The sequence below is a fragment of the Ambystoma mexicanum genome, chromosome 4p, assembly GCF_040938575.1.
Source record: "Ambystoma mexicanum isolate Mex_15411 chromosome 4p, UKY_AmexF1_1, whole genome shotgun sequence".
NCBI classification, from domain to species: domain Eukaryota; kingdom Metazoa; phylum Chordata; class Amphibia; order Caudata; family Ambystomatidae; genus Ambystoma; species Ambystoma mexicanum.
Window position 1 is genome coordinate 670,899,894 of NC_090927.1, and position 18,029 is coordinate 670,917,922.

The 18,029-nt window shown below is 45.2% G+C and overlaps 1 protein-coding gene across 9 annotated transcripts in view; it reads left to right on the top strand.

The window, feature by feature from the left end:
* FAM135A (family with sequence similarity 135 member A) overlaps positions 1-18,029 on the top strand; it is a 1,883,908-nt gene that overhangs the window by 1,595,936 nt on the left and 269,943 nt on the right. For all 9 annotated transcript variants that reach the window (XM_069606210.1, XM_069606209.1, XM_069606213.1 and 6 more), the window contains one exon: positions 16,179-16,330. In XM_069606210.1, coding sequence (XP_069462311.1) covers positions 16,179-16,330 — 152 coding nt within the window. The remainder of the gene's footprint in view (positions 1-16,178; positions 16,331-18,029) is intronic.

Genomic DNA, 18,029 nt, shown 5'->3' on the forward strand with positions numbered 1-18,029 from the left:
ATTTTGTACTGTAATTCTCTGTGCAGCAATTTGGCGTAAAGCGCAAAATAAATGCAAATGCAATTAAAACAAAACAATAGAAACAGTTTTTTTAAAACTGCACTCTCATGTTTGCACATGAGTAGGCTGAGTATGCTGCCTGCAAAACAAAGATCCCTGAGCCTACAACCCCCAGGAGTCTGCCTGTCCTTGTGAAAGCCATCTGGAGCACTGTGTTTGGCTCCCAGAGGGACATGTGACTGTCTGTGGGTTTGTTTTGAAGATTTCTTTTTCTCTGCCACTTCCTGCTTTGCCAGAGGACCCTGTGCACCATTTGACTGTCCTGACTGCAAAATAGGCGCCCTTGGCCTACAAAACCCAGGGATCTGCCTGCAAGTGTGGAAGCAATCTGGGGCACTGGGAGGGGCATGTGATGCTTTGGAGGGTCATTTTCAGTAAAATAAAATCTTGGCAACACTCTGATTTTCCACAAGATCGTGTGCACCATCTGAGGGTCATGCCTGCAAAACAAGCTCCCTGGCCCTAAAACACTAAGGATTCTCCCTGCAAGTGTGGAGGCATTTGGAGAACTGGGATTGGCTCCCAGAGACACATGTGACACACTGCCCCCTTGTTCATTCTGCCCTGGATTTTCAACCTAGGCATCTGCAGTGAAAGGCCAAAAGCAGCAAAGCTCAGCTCCTTCTTTTGGACTGTTGGAGACAGAAAGGGCATAGGGCTAGAACCCCTGCTAAAGCCAAGACTTTGCCGGTCTCACCCTATTCTGGACTTCTGGTTCCACACAGAGATCCTTCCAGCTAATGATTATCCATTTGCCATAGAGCTTTTGTTACCTCACAGGACCAAGGAACATTGCTGTTTTAGGCATATTGTCTGTCTTTTGGTTACCTATAACCCCATTCTAGCTCAACTCCGAACTTGCACCTACTTCTTCTCAGCCGATTATCTACCTCTCTCCTTTCAGCTCGTCCACCTACCCTCTCTATCCTCAGCTGCACCCTTGCTTTATGGTCTCCACTTGCCTATTTCTTCTACCATTCTCAACTTGGTGCAACTTCTGCTTCAGTCTCCCATCTTCCTCCTTCACCTCCTCACCCACACCTCTCTAATAAGATGCTCCCGTTGTGGCAAATTGTCTTCTGCCCTGCAGGAGTGCAAGGATGAGTAGGGGCTAAAGTGCCTATTCGGCCCTCATGCTTGTGCAATCCAAGAGCCAACACAATCTTATAAATGTTAAACAGCCACACTTAAGAGATCTACCTCCTTCGATTTTAGTGGTAATGTGGTCCCTGAGAAGGGTACACACTATTTATTATTTATCTATTTATATACCGGAGGAACAATGCTCTTTTGATTGCAAAAGAACATACAATAGATAAGAAATCAGATTTGATGGGAAGCAGTGAACTTCTTACAATGGGGTGAGTTTAAGGGACATTCTGACCAGGTTGTGGAAGGGAGTAAATGGAACAGTCACCGGGGACAATAAATACGCGGACATACATGGATTAAGGACAACAACATTGGAATTTTTTTTAAGTACAGGTAGGCGGTATGGCCAGCTGTGCTCAGGACGTGACCATGATGGGTGAAGTGCTAGAATGGAGGCAGAGGAAGTGAGAGACGGGGGCAGGTTAGAGGCGAGGAATACATGTTGGCTAGCCGGCAGATGAGAGGTAGGTTAAGAGGGTAACTCGGAGGCGAGGAGGTAGGTGTGAATGCTATTTAGTAGCAACTCAAACAGCAAAATATCACAGTCCAAAATAAAGGAATGTTCAATGAAGGTTCTATACAAATATATATACTTTAAACACATTATATGGGATCTATGTGATTATTGCGACGGCCGGAAATGCCAACTTTTTTTATCCTTTACACCACATATATATGCGGGGGGAAATCCCCCCCATATTAATATTCTACTCTACCCCCCCCACATATATATGTGGTGTAAGGGGGGAGTTTAAAACAAAGTCGGGATTTTCTGCCATCGCAATTCCCAGGTCGACATTTTTGTGCGATTCCCATTATATGTACTAATAACTAAGAAGAAAACAATACACAAACCCCACCCTTGAGGAAAGAAAACAGAATAAGAAATGGTAGCAAGATGCAGCACTCTAGGTAATGAAAAGGCGAGTAAAAACCATAATGTTGAAAAAGGATATGTTCTTGAGTGCAAAAGGGGTAACATGGATCTAGCCATTCTCTGGGGCCCATAAATGGACCAAGGGGATAGTTAGCAGTCAATAATATTTAGCTGTGGTTCGACAGCATCGAACAAGGTTTTGAACTGTTGAGCAAGCGTTTCCAGCCAAGTTCAGGTGCCGCGAGTCATGGCGTCTAGTCGGATCGAATGCATTGGCTCAGAGCAGTTTGACAGAGCCTTTGAGCGATGCAGGTTGGAGTGCTCACCAGGCAGTTCGGGGTTGAGCCGGTTCCAGATGTGAGCCTGATGCTCTGATATGTGGTTTGATGAAGCAGCAGTTTGAGGCCGAGCCGGGTTGAGTCATTTGGTAACTGCTGGTTCGAGCTTGCGAGTGACACCCGAGTGGTTCAAGGCGGGGTCAAACAATGAGCAGTTGATTCGAGCAGGTGACGGGCTCTGCGAGGTACGATGCAGTGTTGAGCTAGTTAGAGATGCAAGCACATTTGTTCAAAGAGTTTGGTTTATTGCTAAAGGCAGCACTGAAGGGTCCTGTGGTTCGAAATGCAGTGAACCTTGTTTGAAAGCATTTCAACCGGTTTGAGAGTGAAAACAGGGATCGTGGATGTCTTGGCTCTCGGGATGCTGAGAGTCCCTCAAGATAAATCCTTGTTCTCTGTCTCCCGAACACTGGGGAGTCTTGCACACAATTGCAGGCGTCCTTCAGCACAATGAGGTCCTCTGTATCATCCTGGCTGACAGAGGGGCAGGTCTTCCTCTAGCAGCAATTACCCCCAATGTGACCTAGTAATGGTTAGAGAGCAGAGCTTGCCTCTGATTCGAACAGTCTTCACCTCACTGGCAGAGGGCTTTGTAAATTTCAACACTCCCAAAAGAGGTCCAAGGAATTCTTCAGTGTTTGTCCAAAGGTGAATCAAAGGAGGAGTGGGTGACCCCTTCTTTTGAAGGCAAAAATTCTACAGGTGATTTGTGAAAAGCAAGCCTGCTTTAAGGGTCCAATCCCTGTCCTTGAAACAAGTGGACTTTGCATTCTGACATCACACCCAAAGTGCTTTGTACTAAAGGAAGTAGAGGGGACAGGAAGGAAAGCTAGAGGCAGAGAGAATCAAGATCGTAGAACATTCCTCCAGCTGTAGGGAGCTCCCTCTGTTCTACACTACCCCGATCCCATTTCCTTCTCAATAGAATCAAAGGCCCCTTTGGTATGCAGAACACTGGTGTGAGGCTTTTCCTTTTGTGAATGGATATGCCTTTTGATTCCTGTTCCCAGGACTGCTTCCTGTGGAGTGGCTGTCTTTCTGGGGAGGGTGTTGCCTGCCCTCACAAAACAAATGGAGGCAACCACCAGGGCTGCAGTCTTACTGGCAGCAGCAATACAGACTGGCTGCGGGGAATACACCTACTCTTTTCACAGATCTGCTGAGCTCACAGGGCTGACACATGTGTGCTACCAAAGTGCTGTGGCTTGGATAATTATGATAGGTACTAGCCAACATACCTCAGACAAAGGTATGCTTATATTTAAAGGTTAAGTCCACCACAATAGCATTCTCATATTTATGTAGTTTTTAGAACAGGTGTGCATATCTTAAAGGCAGCTGCTGTGCTGCACAGATTCGGCACTGCTGCTGTCAAATGGACCTCTGAACTTGCTTTGTACCACTGGAGAGCAGGCACTGCAGATAAGGCTACTGCGGCAGCACTGCACAGGTTTTCACTATGCTTTGGCATGGAATTTACAAAAGGGGAATCTGATTTGCAGATTAGCTTTTCAGAGATGAAATTACCCACATCATTTTATAAATTAATTAAAAAGATGTGGCTTCTACACCCTTGCCAGATGGCAATTCCTCACACCCATGCTCCCAGGATCTACCTTGATCTCCAATCAAGACTCTGCTACACTAGAAGCTCTCCATCCAACTCTACCTTCTCCCACTTTCCCCTACCTATTGGGAAGGGCAGCGATATGGGATTCCCTCTCAATAAGGCCCTCAACACTGCCTCTCTAACCCTGTCTGACATCAACTCTTTCTCTTTGAATATGCCACTATTCAACTCCCCCCTCCTACTCCTCTCACTGTTTTGGCTGTCTATGAACCCTCGGTCCTCTCAACTCTGTTTCCCCATGATCTGACCCTTCTCCTTGAATCACTTCTGACCAATATCCCCATTGTCATGCTGGGGACTTTAACTTGTGCAAAGCCATCTGCCTTGAACTTGACTCCCTCCTATCTGATCATTCCTCCTACTTCCTCCACAAACAGCATACCCCAGGGTTCGAAATTGAGGGGCGCTGTGAGCTCTTTAGCTCCTGGAGAGGGCCTATGGGAGCCTGGTTAGCTTAATGCCAATAGCTACCAGGAGCTACATTTAGCTCCCCATGCCAACTGTTGCCAACCAAACAAACCTATGTGAATTTAGCTCTGACCATTTGGGACAATCTATCAAAATGAAAAGTCAAACACATCTGTATGACATTTAAAGCATAAGGAGTCATAAATAATGGACAGAAGGAATATGTTTGCATATGTTTGCATCTTATGTGGAAGTTGGATTTGCAAAACCCTATGTACTAGCTCCTCGTTCCCCATTGGTAGCTCCTGGTCACTAGTTTTTTCTTTTTTTTTTTTTTTAAATGTTATTCATTTTATTCAAACCAAACAACAATACAAACAAAACACACAGTGAAATGTATAACATTTTCATACCACACCATTTAGTCTTTGGTCACTGCTCCCCCGGTCCCACCCCCCTTTATGAGCCTATTTGTTCTTGGCATTCAGTATTTGCTACATGTGGCAGGGTTTCACTTACCTCGGATTCTGTTGGATCCGATATTGCTCCAAACAATTCTGCTATTAATAATCTCCATGCCATCAGGTTACCCGCTTCCTCCTCCTCACTCATGCCGCTCCTCTCTTACCATACCATCGTTTCAGCCTCCGCCCATTTCTGCAACTCCTTCCACCATACCTCCACCCGTGGCTTGACACACTTCTTCCATCCCATAGCAATCCTCCGTTTTTTGCAAGCACATATGCCAAATCTTTCAGTTTCCCAACATGTTTAAGTTTCCGTGATCTGGGGAACCCTCCCAGCAAGCAGGCCCAGGCCATGTCTATGACGAGCGTGACCCCCCTTCTCTGCTAGTTTTTGTGCCACTTCACCCCAGAAACACTCAATTACTGGGCATGACCAAAACATGTGTATCATGTCAGCGTTTTCTTTGTCGCACTTAGGACATGCCTGTCGCCCAGCGTTTCCGAACTTAGATATCCTCAGAGGGGTCATCTATGCTCTATGCGTTATATACAGCTGTATTTGTTTTAGACTGGCATTTCTTGACACCTTCTTGTGATATCCCAAGGCACGTTCCCACATACCATCCTCCATCGGGGCTCCCACCTCCGCTTCCCAATCCAGTCTCAAATGTGTCAGTTCCTTCCCAACCTTAGTCATCACCATCTCATACAATCTAGAAATCTCATGCCCTCCCTCCGACATGTCATATATTGCCCCCATAATGGCATCTGGTTCCTCCGTCAATACTGTTTCAGGCCACGTTTTACGAATTTTCCGCACCATCCTGTGATACGTGACATATTGGCCCGTATGTAATCCCGCCTCTTCCCCAAGTTCTTCAAAATCCCTAAAGGCTCCCTCTTGCCAAATGTCCCCTAACATAACCAGCCCCACCGATTCCCAGTAGGTCCTAATAATCACCCTCAGCTGTTTATCTCCCCCTGCCAAGGCAACCAGTGGTACCTGCGGGGAGCATGGGAATGGGTCCTCCATCATCCGGCAAGCTCGACGCCACATTTTCCACCCAAGTATCATCATCCCAGGGAGCTCCTTCATTTCTGACCCAGGCAACCAAGTAAAACGGGGTACAGTCCCGCCCAAACAACCTAGGTTCAGGGGTCTCTTCATCAGAGAGCCACTTAGCCACATATTGTAATTGACATGCTACATAATAAGCCTCAACATTAGGCAGTTTGATACCCTCTTTTTCATAAAAGTTCTGCAACTTCCATAGCGCCACTCTATTCCGGGTACCATGCCACAGGAAGTCTCTACACATACTGTTCAGTTTAGCAAAAAACTTCTTGGGTATCCTATGTGGAATATTACTGAAATAATGCAGAACAACAACTAGAAGTGAATAGTTTATCTTCTTATTCTGTCTCCTATTTGTAGGCGATACACCAGCGCCACACAGGGACAGATTTGGATAGGAGGAAGGGATATTTAGAAATGTAACTCTATCCCTTTTCTGTCCTCTCTCACAGCCTTGTTCCTTTTTCTGCAAATGGTTAATACCAACAGCAGACTTCTGTTGTCCTCTTTAAAAATAATTCTGCCCTCAACCACAGTAGTTTTTATCCATAAAACAGGCAGTTTTGCCTGTTGTATGGTGATCAGATATGTTTTGGTTTTGACTTAAGTAGAAATACAGTTGGCAATTGCCCTACATTTTGTGATATCATGTTTATAGAGTAAGGGCACTTCCCTGTTAACTCACTCTTCAGCCCCCTCCCCTTTGTTCGTTAATTATCTCTGCTAAGTTGCCATCTCACAGATATCACCGAGGTTGCAGAGCCTTTCCCAGTGATCCGCACACTGCTGCTGTAGTTTGAGTACTATCTCCATATCCTCACTGCCACCTCTTAATGCTCTTTCCAATTCATCTTCCGCTCTCTGTAGGTAAGCCAGGACCCCGCCCTGCAGGCCCTTCGACTTAGCTATGGCAACCCCTCGCATCACCACCTTGAAGGCTTCCCATAGTGTACCCGCCGAGTCAACACTACCAGTATTCACCTTGAAATAGGTAGTAATCTCATCTCTTATATCCTCTCTAAAGACTGGATCTTTGAGCGCCTTTACTCGGAGGCGCCATGTCGGAATCCGCGCCCTCGGGGGGCAGTATTGCCACCCGAGGACCAGGGGCGAGTGATCCGAGAGGACCCTCGCCTTATATTCTATATGAGTAATCTCGGTCATTACATCTGGCGTGGCAAAGATATAATCAAGTCTTGTTTGCAGCTTCTGCGGGGCTGAGTAGTGCGAATATTGCTTCCCATTAGGATGTTTTGTTCTCCGCACGTCTGCCAAGCCAAAGTCATCTAGCAGCATCTGCAATGCTTTAGCCGCTGGGGTGGGCCTATCGATCCTGCCATCAGACCTGTCTACTTTGGGGTTCATTACACAATTGAAATCCCCGCCCCAAATCGACACACTGTCCACACATATACTAAGGTTGGTGCACAGAGTTCTGAAGTATGCCGCCGTGTTTTGATTGGGTGCATACGTATTTACAATGCATACCTCTTTATTCTCCACCAGCCCTCTCAATATAACCAACCTCCCATCTGTCTCCACCACTGCATGTGTTAGCTGAAACGGGACGTGCAGCGCCACCCAGACAAGCACTCCTCTAGCATAGGCAGAGTATGACGAACCCACTACAATCCCTTTCCATTTTTTCCCAACCAGCTCCATTTTCTCCCGCATCAGATGCGTCTCCTGTATCAGTGCAATATCTACCTTTTGCCTTCTCAAATACAGCATGACCTTATTCCTTTTCAAATAATTGTTAAGTCCCCTGACATTCCACGTGATTATCTTAAGATCTCCCATGGCTCGTTAGTGCTCTCCTCTCGTACTTCCAGCCGATCCCTCCCACCCCCGCAATACAGATACAGCACTTCAGCTCTTCCATGTAGGCTCATGTTTGAACTTAAACTCCCCATAACTCTGTACACACCAAACTCCCCGCCTCCTTCCCCTCCCGCCACCCGTTTCTTGCCCAACAACACCCTCCCCAACTGTTGCCCAGCTCCATTCCTGGATCTCAGGCACCCCCACATCTAGCCCTGTCTAGCACAGGCCTATGCTCAGGGCTCAGTAGGGTGAAGCTGCCCTAATGGCCACTTAACTATTAGTTTTCGGGGTGGGTTGCCTCCATCCTGTCGCTCCTATTTCAGATTTATTACGCTTTAATACCATGCAGCTACCAATTATGTTTTACCCACTATATTCCAGTCGATGTCGAGCACCATGCCCGAATACTATCCAATGTTCAACCGCTCTCACTTTCCCAGTATAACCAGGATCACCCTCCCACTTACCCCCTCATTGTCCGTGGCACAAGATCTTCAGTTTTCACGTTCCTGCCGGTCGAGGTCCGCTTCTTGTTCCGGGCAACCCTGTAGGTCCAGCCATGTCACCACCTCCTCCGGAGTGTCAAAAAACTCTGCTCTGCTCTTATGTAACACCTTCAACTTCGCCGGGTACAGAAGCGTGTACTTGATGCCTGCTGCACGCAACCTCCTCTTGACGGCCACGTAGCTGTATCTCTGCCTCTGCACCAGCATCGTGTAATCCGGTTATGCTGCGATGTTGGTGGATGCTCTTTCTATCGTTCCGCCTTTACGGAAATATTCCAGGATCTTCTCTCTGTCTCTGTAGTTCAAGATCCTCACAATGATCGGTCTCGGCGAAGCCCCAGGTCGTGGTTTCCTCATTAAGGCGCGATGCGCCCGCTCTACCGTGAACCCCTGCGAAAGCTTGTCTGCTCCAATCTCCTGGAGGATCATGTTCTCCACGTAGTTTGTGGGGCCATGGCCCTCTTCCCCCTTTGGCAGGCCGACCACCTGTATATTATTTCTTCTCGCCCTTCCTTTCGCTTCTTCCACCCGATTTTCAAGATTGGCAACTTGCTGTTTTAGTACATAAACTCTTCATGCTCCTGTCCGCCTGCTTTTGCCGCCCGGAGCCCACTCGTTTCCACTCGGCACCCAGCAGTCTTCACACGCTTTCTTGATTTCATAAGTAGGTGGGAGCCGCGCTGCTGTAAGCGCTCTCTGCTTCTTTGATGTTCAGCCGGGGGCACTGCTTCTTCGTATCGCAGTGCAGAGCGATGCTCGGCTCTATCACATATAGCCGACGTCTCCGCACTCAGTCTCCCCAGTTCGCGGAGAGCCGCCTCAGCCCACGGCACTTCCTCGCAGACAGTGTAGCACTCGCACTCGCAAGCTTCCACATGTATACGGGCCCGGGGCGCAACCCACGGCGAAGCTTGCCCTTCGGTGCTGCAGGCAGCCGCCTCGCCCACCGTCCGTGTATTTCAGCAGCAATCCGGCATCCGCAAGGCTGCGATGTCGCTCCCTTTGTTGTCCGCCATTTTGGCAACAACGTTTCCACACGGCCGCCACGCAGAAAGTCAGTTATCTGCCGATCCGCAGACACGGTTGACTTGCCCTTCAGGATTCCTGTTACACATGTATTCCGACCACCTTTCCTTCCGTTTCAAGCCTCAAAAAGCGTATTTGTAGCATAAATGCTCAGCTAAGAGTCGGATCATCAGGTGTTCTGCACTGAGACACAACCTAGTCCATGGCTAGTTAGCCACGCCCTGCTCCTGGTCACTAGTTAATGCTGGATACGCAGCAGCTGCTTTTAGATCCTGCTTATCCAATCTTAATTTTGATCCCTGCTACAGATTCTGGTGGGAACTCCTGACCTTGTCTTTCTCTCTAATTCACTCTCCTCCTCTGACCTCTCCATTGATAACTTTTCTTCATATCACTCCATTGTTCACTTTAACATCAGTCTCTACACCTTTGACTCCTGATCTCCCCTCTTCAATGACTAAGATGGATTTCAGACAGGGCTATTTTGCCCCTTACCTTGGTTATGTTCCACTATTCATGCCTCTTCCATTTCCCATGCTTTCTCTGACTTTAATTATGCACTTATGACTCAATTTAGCCAACACTATCCTGCTTGCACATTCACTTCTGTCCGTTTCAGCCCTCAAAACAAACAAGCGCTGGGACCAATAGCGCTGGTGCAAATTATGGACCCTTACCATAATCCTAGCCTACAAAAATTCTCTCCTCATTCTCCCTCCACCACCTCCCCCTACCTCATCTTCCCTCGAGTACTTCTCACTTACCTCTCCTATTTAACTAGCACCCATCCTTTTCAATGCCAACCCATTGTGTACTCCTATTGACCATTTTGCACCCCAAATGGTCAAAGACTCAAATCTGCAACTGGCTTAACCCTCTGCTGATCCAAACGTCCCAGCAAGCTGTCGCCCAGTTTTCCCACCTTCCCCATTATTCAGCAGGCCTTGAGCTTGTAGTCTTTGTCCTGATAACTAAATACCTTGAGGATAATGGCCTTGGCGATCCAGTTCAATATGACTTTTGTAGTAAACACTCCGCCAGGACTGCACTCATGCATGTTTCCATGTTTCTCTCTAATGCTCACAACTCCAAACTCTCTTCTACTCTCATCCTATGGGATCATTCTGCTGGTTTGGACACTGTTGACCACTCCTCTCTCCTCCTCACGATCCAGGACCTTTGGTTTCACAAATCTGCTCTTGTGTGGATCGCCTCCCACCTGGAAGGTCGATCCATTAAAAATTCTTGGAATTCACAAACCTCTGACCCCACCCCTCTTCCTGTTGGGTCCCCCAAGGATCAGTCATTGGACCTCTTCTCTTAACCCTCTAGCGCTAGGACAACTTATCTCATCCTTTTGGCTTTCAGTACCACCTTTTTGCTGATGACAGTCAAATATGTTTCCTTAACCTCCATTTACCCACTCATCTTGGAACAGATTACAAATTGTCACACTGCAATTCATCAATGGACTGCTCTCCACTGCCTCATCCCGCACTCTTCAGAAAATGTCATCTTTCGCACAGCTTCCAATTGCATTCCTCCCCTCCACTATTTGCTTGACCGACTTGCTTCCTCACCCAAGACCTGCAATCGCAGGGTTCTTGTTGACGTATGAGTGCAACAATTTATCGCTGCCTCCACTGCTCGTGTTAACCTTCTTAACGTTTGGAAAATGTGTCCTTTTCTTACTAACCACACTACAAAAACGCTAATCTCCACTCTCATGCTAAGCTAACCTGACTATTGCTCAAGTCTACTCCTTTGGCTTTCTCTGTACTCCTTCCTCTCTCAAGATAAAATCCTCCACTTTGCTACCCAGACTCTGTACAATCTACACATTTCCTTCCCCACTTCTAGCTACCAAAAACATGGCGGTTGGCTCTACATACACAACCGGTCTCTATTCTCAAAGATCCTTATAGTCCTCAAAGCTATCAATGGCCTTGCTCCTCACTACCTGTCTGACTGTATCTTAGTTTACTCACCACCTCGTTCCCTCCGATCTGTCTCTGCACTCAACCTCACCATCCCATATCCTCCCTGTGCCTCCTCTCGCTTCCATTATTACTCCCTACTCACTCCACTGGAACCCATTGCCTATAACAATGAAAGCCAGCCCAACTGTGGATCTCTTCAAAGCTTGGCTTAAACGCAACTTACTTGCTTAAGAGGGAGTTCCTTCTGCCCCATCCTCCCTATCTGACCCTACCCATGCCTCCAGTGATGCTTGAAAATGTAATATTGTATATTTAAATAGCAATCTATAGTTTATAGGATTTGCCCACTTAGGTTAATGTTACCTTTTGAAAGTCACCTGTTGTCTTATTTATTTTGTTTGTTTGTTTTGCCCTGCCCCTGGTCCATGCCCCACTTTTTTACACCCCCATAAACTGGCTCTCTACTTGTTTTTATCTTTGTGCTATTCTACAGGCACCGTTCGTGGGAATGCCTCCACCATCTGTAAATGTGTTACTATAAGCCACCTTTGATCGAAATTGACATAACTGTTCTTCCACTAAATACAATTGCAGTCTGCTTATTCCACGTTTTAACATCTCCTGTGAATTACGGATCCATCTCACTTTTCTGAAAATATGTAAACAAACTTCATTTTGTTTAAAAAAAAAGAAGGGGGGACTTGTATGTAGGCTAAGATATCAAACACGGCCATTTTCTATCTGGCTTACAGTACATTTCTTGATGATGATTATGGTCTCTTCTGTAGAAAGCCATTTTGGGCTGCTGCTAAAATTGGATTACAAATCTGGCAAATGTCTTGTTTAAACTGCTGATTCACCCCTACCCTAGATTATGACAGGAAATGATAGTCCGAAAATGAACAGCATGACCCTGATAATTACGTAGACTGAATCACACGCTCTTTTCTACTAACGCTTTTGCTGCCCTTCCTCTTTTTTTAAAGCCAATAAAAATGTTTGACATCTGACACATTTTTATTTGAAGTGGACATTTGGTGGTATGTAGTGTGGTATAGATAACTTAACCAATCTTAAAATGAAAAAGCTCTTGGATAGATCTTGGAAAAGTTTGGTTATATTTTATGTTTGTGATACCTTTAGCTCAAATCTGTATATGTACTCGGTAGTTTGAACTTGTGCCTCCATATGTTACTGCCACTGACAAAACACTGACAGATAGGACATACACATTTCTTAGACACAGAGGAGTCAACGCTTTAATACTGATGCTTAAGCACAAGCTTGGCTCCTCGCATTGTGGCTTGATATAGAACACCTATCATGAAATAATAAATTGTGCATTTGAATTGGGAACTGATCAAGCTTTGCAGTGGGAAAATTATGGGCCAAATCATCCCCATCAATGAAAGGTAATTGCCTCATGAACTAAAATACTGGCCTGAAATTGTTGTCAATTGATCAAGATTAGTACATTTAGTAAACACAAGAAAGCTACTATGGTGGCAATGAGTAAATAAAACACGGCACTTAGCATGCATTTTGGCTAAAAACATTGCCTTTATATAAGTTAATTTCCTCCTTTGCTTAGGCTTGTTAATACAAGTCATTGCACATGCTTTAACTATTAGGAATGATTTTCTTTTTGCTGCTTTCCCTCCATGTGCATCAATGTAACCCCCCCAACCTTTTCCTATGACTTGAACCCTGTCTTACCTTTTGCTTGACTTTCCTTTTTTTTTAATTTTGTTTTTTAGCACAAACCAGTCACACATGTATCAGAGTGCTGTACATACTGAAAACATGTACGAGTTAAACCATGAAATAGTACAATATTTATAAATAAAATAATTACAATGAAACTTGATAAGAGCAATTGACTAAAAGAGTAAATCTCATAAAGCCAACAGATTTAAGAGCAAAATTCCAAGTTTTTCCTGAATTTTAAATAGCCAGAGATCTTGTGTAAATTGGCTGGAGAGGCATTCCAATGGGACAATGTGGAACCTGTAAAGGATCTTTTCATAGAAAAGATTCTTAAATGCTGGGACTGAGACAAATAGAGTCACAGCTTTGCAAACCTCATCAGATTTTTTTTTATGTATGAAGGTGTCTGAAAATAAATGATTTTGTACACAATGCACACCAATTTAAAAAAAAACAATCATCAAGACCTTTGGGAGCCAATATCGATATCTTTTAAATAGGAGTTATATGATCAAACTTCTTTGCACACTGAATTAGGTGAGCAGCAGCATTAAAAATTGCTTTCAAAGGGGCAAGGCAAGACTGTGGAAAACCAACTAAAATGGAATTACCAAAATCTATTTGAGATGGAACCAAAGATTACACCAGCAACTGAAAGTTATCAGCAGAAAGAATTGCTTTTAAAGACAATTGAAGCAAAAAAAAGTGTTACTAAGGATAGTCGGTTGTCCAAAGTAAAACCCAATTATTTCACTGCCAATAAAAAGGCAGAAGCAGCACTGGGAATTTTACCAATTAGAAAATTATAAAAGACAGGAAGTGTGCAAGAATAAAAGAAACTTGGTTTTGATCACATTCAATTTCAAATAGTGAGAAGCCATCCAATTTTCGATATCTACTAGGCATTGACTAGATCGTAACATATTCCACTAAGAGGAGATTCTAAGATAGTTCCATATCATCCATGTATTGATGCATTTCCTTGCTCAACTTTTCTCTTTTGGGATCACTTCTGAGCCCTTATGGTTACCAGTGCTGGGGAGCCCTATCCTATTTGAGAGAATCCTTTGTAGTTTTACTATGGCATGCATCACCATACAGTGAAAAGCTGCAGGGATACTATGTATCCTTTTTCTTTTGCAACATTTTTTGTTACTTTTAAGATGTGTTTAGGGTGGCTGATGACTGTGGAGACTAATCTACCGTTTTTGTTTTACCCCAGTGTACTTTTATGCTTTCCTGCATAATGACATTTTGAGTATAATGTACTAGAAAATGACTGTGCCACAAGTTTTATGCCTTGTATTTTGTGCATCTTGTCCTTTGCCCTTCTTTCTGTCTTCTCAGGTCAAAAAGGCCATATATGATAAGCCATTCCCTGGCTCCAGCTCTGACTTCCCAGTCAAAGTCGGGGTGTGTGCATTCAGGGCGGATGTGGGGATCGAGACTGTCGTGCCCCAATCCACATTCCAGTTAGGGGATGGTTGTTGCAGGGCAGATGTCAGGCAAGAGGGTCTCTACTATTGCACAACTCTTCCCAGTTTGAATGATGCAGATCCTTACCATTGGTTGTCAGGGGCGTGCCCCAGTCCGAAAGTGGGATAAAAGGAAGAGTCCTGCAGCTGCTACCCAGATCGTCGAATGGAGCCAAGACCCCAAAGAAAGAGGTGCATTGTGCTGAAGAATGCTGCCGAAGATGACCGGCATTACCTCCAGCTAAGTCCTTGTGAATTCCTGCCTTTATCCAAAGATCCACTGAAGACTCTTGTTGGTGCTTAGACTCTGGCTGATGGGACCAACTAGTCCAGACCCTTGCACGAGTAGGTTGCTACCAGAAGCCTTGGAAAGGGTCCCGGAAACCATTGTGTGGACTGACAAGTTTCATTAAAAGCATCTCATGACTTTGAATTGAAACTTGGGAATCCACTGATCGTCGACTTGTGGCCTAGGACCTGTCCTCCTGCTGCTCTCTTGCATGAAGCTGGTGCCTCCCTGAAGTTGTCTTCTTTGCTGCCACAAATGTCACCTGCAACCCCCTGATTGGACTGATCATCACTGCTGCCCATATCGGTTGTCCTGTTGTGTCCTCGGGTTTTTCTCTCCTCATTGTATGTGCTGTGCTGATGTACCTGGGCCATCTTGCTGCTAGACATCTAGAACCATCTTGCAGGACACAATCCTGAAGCTAAAACTAGCCACTGGACCTGCTGCTCCTGGACCTTGTGCACCTGGTCCAAAGACAGAAGTAAGTGACTCAGTAGTTCTGAGAACCCTAGGGAGTTCAGGATCGGAACTTGAATACCTGTTTCAAACCCCCAATAGGGATTTAATGGGCGTAAAGTCCATGCCTTGAATTTCCCTTGCCTGGTCGTGATCAGTGGAGTTCTGGCAAAGGATGCCTGACCTCCCCACCCCCTGCCCTCCTTCAGTGTAACCCCTTGTGTGATGGGATTGCAAGAGTGCCCCTAAATTGGTTTTACCTACCTTCAATCTTAGTAAATGCATTTCTCCTGGAACTACTACTCGCCTGTTATAGGTGCCATAATTACATGTGCACTGTTTTTCTTCACATTACTACCCACAATGTTACTGGTTAGAGCATTTTTGACATTTTTCTACTGTGTAAAGTGTAAGTGATCTCACTTTGAGATCACCAACTGCGTGTGTGGGGGGTATTATTGAAGTATAGATAATTTTAACGTTCTATGATTAGAGTTATAAAGGCTCCTTTGTTGCGTGAGCTCTTGGAATGTTTCATGTTGGGTTAACTGTATTACCACACCATCTGCATGTCTCCTGAAGTCTTCCTCACCGCTCAGTCCATGCTTACTTGGATATCTAGACAGAGATTGGCTAGACCTCTGGGTTAAATTCCCTGTTCACCAACTAGGGTGGCTTCTCAGAATCCCACTCCCCTGGGCTGGTTCTGAAAATGCATTTTAATGACTATGCGCAAAATAATCATTTGTTAGTTGGTTTTTCCTACCTTTGCACATTAATTAACAAGCATACACATTCCTAAAACAGTATTTGCAGGGATCAGGCCTGTGTTTTAAGGGCATATTTGTAACTCTTTTAAGCATATTGATACTGTTTGGCAAATGTGTCACGGCATCAATTTGTTCGACTTTACAAAAATTCAAATTATTGACATTTTGTATCTTTCAGTTTTATAGGCCACTCTCTTGGAAATTTAATTATCCGCTCTGTGCTAACAAGGCCTAGATTTAAATATTACCTCAGCAAACTTCACACCTTCCTCTCTCTCTCTGGACCACATCTTGGCACGCTCTACAACAGCAGCGCCCTTGTTAATACAGGTAAGGCTTGTACACTAGATTTAAACTGTATTTCACGTTACCTCAAATACCTTTAATGCATTGTTTTTCATTGTAGAAATCACCCCTGCTGAGGGTGTGGGGGACTTGTACAGGGCCGGCAAGAGCCTGTTAGCCTGAGGCTAGGTAGGCCTGAATGAAGCTCATCGGGTTTCTCCTTTAAAAAAGCCTTTCATTGTGTGAATCCTACAAGGCAGGATAAACCGACTTAGGTGGACATGGACTACACACTTCAACCATTCAAATTTAGCAGCATATGCTCCTTGAAGCGGGCACACAGCACCAAAAGCCCCTTCTTCACCATAAGAGCCATACGTGGGGCCCTCAGCTCTTGGTTGATAGACAGTGGACACACCATCTGGCTACTTTGTGAAACCCCACTGTTGTATAGCCCACATTTACAAATTAACAAACAAATTTATTGGAAGAGCAAGGTCTCTAGGAGTATGATGCAATTCAGGAATGTGGCAATGTGGAGGGCGTTTCTCCCCTTCAAGAGGTTGTGGGTAAGATACCAGTTGGGAAGATTAGAGATAGCTAGATACAAGACTTCCTAGCTCATCATAGGCTTAGAACGATGAGTAATGACACAGAGAGAAGGCCCAGGCTCTGCAAACTGCTCGAGTCTGCCTTTAAAATGGGTTTGACCTTCTTAAACTCATGCCCTGGAAAGCAGACAAAGCGGATAATAGTTCTGACTGAGTCTTCCCATAAATGGGCAGAGGACTTGGAACAGGATGTTACCACAGACTGTTGGAAGAATTAGGGGGTAGACCTTTTTCTTTCTAAGCTTGATCTCAACCTGGGACACGGCAAAAAAACCTCTTCGGCCTATATGAGACCGGACTGTGAGTCCTTGCCCCATCGACTCAGATCTGTGCTTTGGGTCCGAGTCTGAATTGGGTGACATGACACGCATGTGATGGGACTGTAAAAGGGTCAGGGGGGTTTGGACGGATGTTTTAGAAAGCACTTGTTGCTAAACTCCCATCTAGCCAGAGATTCCATCTCTACAAAGCACTTGTGGTGGCCATGCAACATACTCTGGGTTTTCTAGTGGATTGCAGCCTTCTAATTCTTTCATAGATATGAAACTTGCAAGGAGGGACAAGAGTGAGAACTACTCGGAAGGGTCTACGGGGGGGGGGCTATTTAATGACTTATATGGTTGAGGGGTGAAATGTGAACATGGTAAGTGTTAAGGAGTGCTGAGTGGGTGTACTAGATGTCCCACATTCCAAATGGACAATACAGTGGACTGATCTGTGTGTTTTATGTTGTATCATTAGTGTTTTGTCTGTCTCTTTGTTTGAGTCCTGTCTGTTAGGATACTTTTAACTGAGCTACGGGGTGTTGCAGTAGCAAGGGGCATTCTGGATGCCAAGCTCAACATTTGAGGTGGGGGAGATGGGCAAAGAAACTATGGATTTTATCTATTGAAACTACTTGACAGCATTCTAAATCCCTCTCACTTTCACACACACCCTCCCAATAACCCTCTGGTGGGTTGAGAGCTGTTTATTTGGGAATCATCAAAAATGACTGAGATTAAAAGACTGAATGGATGATCGAGCTGAATTTCGGCCGTTCGAATATTCTGAACGGCTGATAAGTTTGACCAAATCCCCCATTCGGTGCTAAGGGCTGCAGGTGTTATGGGGGGTCTCCCCCACACCCTTGT